Here is a 6,161-nt window from a genome sequence, read left to right on the forward strand (position 1 = left end):
ATTTTCTATTGTGGCTCTTTCTACTCTCAGTAATTGCCCGTCGCATAAAAACACATTCCCCTCACTTCACTTTGAAATCTGAAATGCTAAAGTTCAAGATCAGGAAGCATTACCACTGAAGTTGGATCGCAATTCTCATAAGGCTCCGGATTTAGATCCGAGTGCTGTTGAAAAATTATATTGTAATACCAGTCTATGAAAAACTCACATAGATAAATTAGTGAAGTGCTTCTTTAATGGCAAAAGAGTAGGTAAGTCAGTTCTAGTGATGTTTCACACCTCAAAATTTATTCAGGTCATTCTCCTGAAATCATCTGTATTTGAAAGGTTACAGAAAGACACTTCATTAAAGCTGGTGAAGCCATGACATGTTATCTATAGAAAAGAGGTTAGTACAAAAATGTCAAGAAAAATCTTAATTAAAAATAGAAAAGAATCAGTGTAGAGTATAATTATGAAACTTTAAGCTTTTAACCTTCTGATCCTTTCAGATAATCCTTTCCTCCGTAATAGGTTTTCAGCCTAAGTTCCTGTTTTCTTCTCAATGCAGAGAGTATACAAAGCAAAATCATAAAATGCAGTAAGATATCAAATGCAGCAATCACATCTGAAAAAAATTATAGAGAGACTGCCTCAGCTGTGGTGCAGGTAGATAAATATTTGCAGTTTGATGTTGAAAGAGCTGAGTCATCCATGGGGGCACCGGTGTTGACTCTTTTTTTCATCCCACCCTGAAAAGAGCAGTTACCGGATATTATTTTACCGTATATTTTCTTATTTAATATGTCACAAAACTCTCATGAAGTCCCACCTACCTCAACATGTTAGATCGTGTTGTAGTCGAGAGGCTTCCAGGCGAATCTCTGACAGTAGAACACAGTCTGTTTGGAGCAGAGCGGTCGCAGGTAAAAATTTGATCAGAGGATTAATTCATTTAATCAGCTTCACAACCTGATGGCTGTTTACTTACTCCACATCTGAGGGCAGTCTTCATGTCTCTGCACCTGTACGTTATCAAAGTGCACGGATCTGGGTGAAAAAAGAAACATTTGATTTTTTAATAGAAGATGAGGAAGAGAATTGATTTGATTGTTGATTAATAATCCTTTTTTTAAATTTTTTTTGGATAAACATTTGCTGGTTCTAGCCTCTAGAAAATGTGACCAAATATGTTCGTTTTTGTATCATTTAATTGAAAACGTCTGTCACAGTGGCTATTTCAATTCGTCCAGTGTAACTGCAAAATGAAGTGCATGCTACTTGACTTGGTTTAATATGGGGATACATAAATGTAACAGGGCCATCATTATTATAATTCTTCATTATTATATCAACATTATTATTAGCTAAACTTGTACTTTCCCTGCTATAGCAAGTTCAAATCTGCTGTATAAATAGTCTATATACCTTTGGATTTCAGAGTGAAGCAGTGAAGTTTTTTTTTTACAGCCTGAGCATTGAATCAAGTTAATTACAAAAATCCATAATGAAAAAAAGCCTTAGCCTCAGCCTTGGCTGCAGCCCTGCACACATCACTGAAGTGGACTGACCTACAACAGCAGCCTCCTGCCCTTTACACAGGTGGATGAGAGCGCAGATGGCCTGGGGCGTAGCGTAGCTCATGATTGCTTCCAGCACCGACTTGCTGAACTTGTCAATGACGGCCTCACACTGGGCGCGGTAGGAGGAGGGCAAAATATGACAAATCTCCTCCAGCAGCTTGATCACAGCAGCCTGTGCAATAGACAGTAAAATCAGCGTGAGTCTGGGTGTCCACAGTGTCAGCAGCACTGTGTGGTGGCACGGCACTGAACTGTGAGTGCAGAACATCATCTGTGTGTGAAGGATTATTAAAACACACCTCACTACAGCTGATGAAGCCATGAAACTTTATAGAATAGAGGTTGATTATTTCTGAAATAATCTAAAGCAAACTCTTCGTTAACAATAGAAAAGTTTAACCTTTTGATGCCGTTAAGATGTCATATCTTTGCAACATTCCTTACAACTGAAGTTCAGATAATCCTTTTGTCCGTAAGAGTTTATCAGCCTAATTCCTGGTTTTTCTTCTTTCAATGCGGACCGGATATACAGTACAATGTAAAATCATAAAATGCAGTCAGATACCAAATCAGTATCTGAAAGAAGTACTATCAGGTGTGGAGCAGGTAGAGAAATATTTGCAGTTTGATGTTGAAAGATCTGGGTCATCCCCGGGGGCACCGAAGCTGACTCGTATTTTAAGTCCCACCCTGAAAGGAGCAGTTTGGGGATATTTTTATGGAGGAGGGCAAAAGTTTAGAAATCCCCTGCAGCTTGACTGCGGCACCAGTGTGTAGAGGAGGATGTAGAGTAACAGTAGCATGATAACACGAGCAGGCCTCTGTGGGTCTGCACTGTCAGCGTTGTTGTCTGGTGGCATTCGAATGTCTGTGTGCAGGACAAAAAGATACTGTGTTTGTTCATGTGCACATTTGTTCCCTCACTGTGTCGTGTGTGTGACTCACCTCCGACCTGTCTTTAGGCAGCAGGTCCTCCAGAGTCTTGACAAGGAAAATACAGAAGGAGCATTGTGTTGTGGGCACCACCTGATAGACAGACACAAACAGCAGAGGGAGTCAAGCACAAGAAAAAGAAATTTCACAAAATATTATATTATTCTTTTCGAATGTGTCCCTGTGTGTTGTACTGAACTGACATCTTCACTTGCCACAGCGGCCTGGAGGGCCTCCTTCACAAAATAGCTGAGCATCTTGTCCTGTTTGTCACAGGAGCCACAGAGCCCGAGGATTTTGCAGACCTCCTCCGGTTTCTACAGAGAAAGAGGTGTGTTGAGAATAGACCTCACAGAGACACAGACGGTAAAGCCTAGCAGTCACACCGTTGTTATTTTAGTGCTGATATTATTCTGGTAAACTGACACTTACTGCCACAGCAGTAATGAAGTTGATGGCCAGAGGAAGCATCTTCTCCACCTCTTCTTTGCAGAGTTTGGCAGTCGGCCCAGGCATGTGGTTGCACACGCTTTCAATGCCATCGATGATCTTTTTCTAAAGTGAAGGGGTGGCAATTGTTTTTCATTTTAGGAGAGGTGCAGCATTGTCCCTTCTGCCAACCCTTAATTAAGGGTCAGAAAACTGAAGCAATGTTTCATAAAGAGATTTTTTTTTCCATAATTAATTGCTCTTTTTCTTTGGAGCTTTAAAGGCACAGAAAATATAGAGGCTGAAAAACCAAAAAAAATACAATAGTGGGCAGATGATGTCATCTGGTAACTCCATGTCATCTGTGAGTAACAGGTGCAATGAAAGCCAGATGACTTATGGTCAAAGGAAGAGATTAAAACAACCAGATATAAATACATATTAATTAATAATAATAATAATAATAATAATAGTAGAATTTTATTGTATTTAATTTATTATTAAATTTAATGTCACTTTCAATGACAGTGAAGCTATCATGAGTTCAAGCCCCCACGTCTTTTAGCCAATCACAGACCTTTTATCAACGGGCTCATTAACTGACAGTTAATCTAGCCAGCTCCCGAGAAACCAGAGAGGAAAACTCACGTTATGGTTTCCACAGTCATGTCTCACCCTAAAGAAAAATCATCAGATTCACAAATCTGATGAGGTAACTGAATTTAGCTTTTTACTTTTTATTTACTAGGTAGAAGATTTTATTTCATAAACTTTTGGTTGTTGCATCTTTAAACCACGGCGCACTGTGTGTGTCTAATTGATAAATTTCACAAATCAAATACTTACATGGAATCATCACAGAACTGAGGGAGCTTTTACTTTTTCGTTCACAGCTAACAATCCCAACCCAGTGTGTTCACTAAAATATAGGCTTAGATAAGTGGTAAACTGTATTTCTTTTATGTTGTGGGATATAGAGAGTAACCAATTTATGTTTTGTCTCTTTGAATTCAGATCAGACTCCCCAGCTCCCCCCTGGCCAGACCCTGCTCAGAGAAAAGAGGATCTTTGCGGTAAAGTTAAAAAACAGAAACTCTCTGTGAAATGTCATTTCAATTTTCTTCAGGCATAGAAAATAGGAAGTGGAAGTTTGCATCTCTGAGTGTGAAGAATGTGCTATAGCAGATAAAAGAACAGGTGGACAATGATTTGAGGAATTTCAATTTTTTTTTTGTTAATGAAAACTATTCAACCAGAGATCTTAGCAAACACTTGAGATAGCAGAGTGTGCATTTTAATCTTGACTTATGAATATGGACATACTTATATTATCAGTGAGCAAATATTGATCCTCTGGTATGTGTTTGCTGTTTAGTCAACTATTGCACTCACCTGGAGGTCTGCATTGGAAAGCAGGTCAGCAAGGAGTTCAAATATTTTGGTGCAGTCCTGGCAGACGTCCCCATTCTGAGTATAAAACAAGTCACATAATGACAATAAATTAATACCTTAAACTGGTTTACTCACTTACAAATGCCAATTGCCAAATTCTAAGTTGCATGTGTTATAGATACCGCTGATCAATTCATTCGTGGCTGTATTAGTTCCATCAGATTCAAAACTGAAATATTAGAAAAACATAAAAGTTTTGTTGTTTGAATCTTCCAGATTGAAAGTTTACCGAGACACTTCCTGACTTTGAGGAAATGAAAATCTCGGTTCCCTCTGAAAGAGATTAAAACTGTTCTCTTTCACATGTCATTTTGTTTCTAAATTCATTCGTGTTGTTTCAATTATTGCATGCTTGTTCTTAGAAATGGAACAGTGATTATGATATATATAAATGCATCATAACATACAATTTTAGTGCACAATATTTTCATAAATAAATATGTAGGAATCATTTTCTAGATCCCCGGATATTTTTTGAATTATTTTCATTTTTTTTATGGAAATAATATTTGTGGTTCAGTAATGTTCTTAATGAGTAGGATATAAAGTATTACAAACATCGCACTGTAATAAAAATCAGCCTTTTTTTTTTTTAAATTTGTGTTTAATTTATGTTTGAAAAACATACTTTAGTTACAAGAAATGAAGAATCGTCACTTACTGCTCTCATGGCCTCTGGAACACTTTGCAAACCATCTGCATTTAAAGTTGAAGGCAGAGCTGTGGGGATGAATATTCATCGTCACTGTGATTTAGCTAATGGTTTCACTTTTTTGATTTTACACTTCAGGAATTAATTCATCATCTTATAACAACTGATAAAATTTGCGCTATCTTACCATTGCCTTGGAGACCAATGAGGAGAAACAACACGAACGTGAGCAACGCCATCTTCAGTGAAGTTCAGGGTTGTAGTTGGATGTCTTCCCTCCTTAGATCTGTGCAGGGAACTGCAAGTGCAGTTTGTATTTGACATGGCCCACCTGCCCCCGATAATCCCAACCAACCAGAATTTGAGAGAAAAAAAAAAACTCATGCATTTTTTTTTAGCATAGCGGAACAGTTTTTTTTCTTTGATTCTCAATCTGCTAATATTAGTCAAGTTTCATACTCAGTTCCTCAAATCAAGGTGTGAAAACTTGACACTGTGTATTTGAAGTATTCAAATGTGTTAACAGATGTACTGTCGATATATTTAAAACATGTAATGACTGCAGTGCATCAAACTACCCTATAGTTTGGTTGATCCTCATGATGAAGACTGAGATATATGTTGGTGTTTTATATGAAGGGCATTGTACATAACCAGTTCACTTCCAGGACCCACTGAGTTGTATCTCAGGACAAGGACTGTTGATGTGAAAGTGAAGCTCTCTTTCTCTTCTCCCTCTCTTTAAAACTATAATGTAGCCTACTGTATGTGCACTACCGTCTGCTCACACTGAAGCTATTAATTGTTTCACAACACTGCAGACTGATTTCTAATCTCACGTCTCCTCTGAGAAACAGTAATGGAAAAACATTTTTTAGGGACGGCAGTGTCAGCAGTTGAAGGTTGGCCCATGATTTTGGGCCACACTGAAATATCTCTGTGGACCAAAATTTCTCTGGATCTCAACTACATGCAATTCATGGTCCCAGGAGGATGAGTCTTACATGCTCTGGTGAGGCCCTGACTTTTTTCTCTAGCAACACCATCAGGTCACGGTTTTCAGTTACCCAGTAAAATCTCTCAACATCTACTAAATGAACTGGCACAAACATTTTGTACAGACATTCATAGTT

The 6,161-nt window shown here is 38.2% G+C and overlaps 1 protein-coding gene across 1 annotated transcript; it reads right to left on the reverse strand.

The window, feature by feature from the left end:
• Nucleotides 1-213: 213 nt before the first annotated feature.
• sftpba (surfactant protein Ba) lies at nt 214-5,373 on the reverse strand. The gene is made up of 10 exons (XM_023406454.2): nt 5,216-5,373; nt 5,038-5,096; nt 4,317-4,391; nt 2,928-3,050; nt 2,699-2,812; nt 2,508-2,588; nt 1,551-1,734; nt 971-1,029; nt 816-881; nt 214-731 (listed from the first exon to the last, which is right to left on the reverse strand). The coding sequence occupies exons 1-9, from the start codon at nt 5,265-5,267 to the stop codon at nt 825-827; spliced, it is 804 nt and encodes a 267-aa protein (XP_023262222.1). The 5' UTR covers nt 5,268-5,373; the 3' UTR covers nt 214-731; nt 816-824.
• Between the last annotated feature and the right edge of the window lie 788 nt (nt 5,374-6,161).

The sequence above is a fragment of the Seriola lalandi genome, unplaced genomic scaffold (genome assembly GCF_002814215.2).
Source record: "Seriola lalandi dorsalis isolate HSWRI2012SDOR001 ecotype SW California unplaced genomic scaffold, Sedor1 jcf7180002054309, whole genome shotgun sequence".
NCBI classification, from domain to species: Eukaryota; Metazoa; Chordata; class Actinopteri; order Carangiformes; family Carangidae; genus Seriola; species Seriola lalandi.

Coding starts and splice junctions, on each gene's coding strand:
- sftpba (XM_023406454.2), bottom strand. CDS start 5,267: ATGGCGTTGCTCACGTTCGTGTTGTTTCTCCTCATTGGTCTCCAAGGC. Junction 4,392..5,037: donor TTCCAGAGGCCATGAGAGCA/GTAAGTGACGAT, acceptor TTTTATACTCAG/AATGGGGACGTCTGCCAGGA. Junction 3,051..4,316: donor TTTCCAATGCAGACCTCCAG/GTGAGTGCAATA, acceptor CCTTCACTTTAG/AAAAAGATCATCGATGGCAT.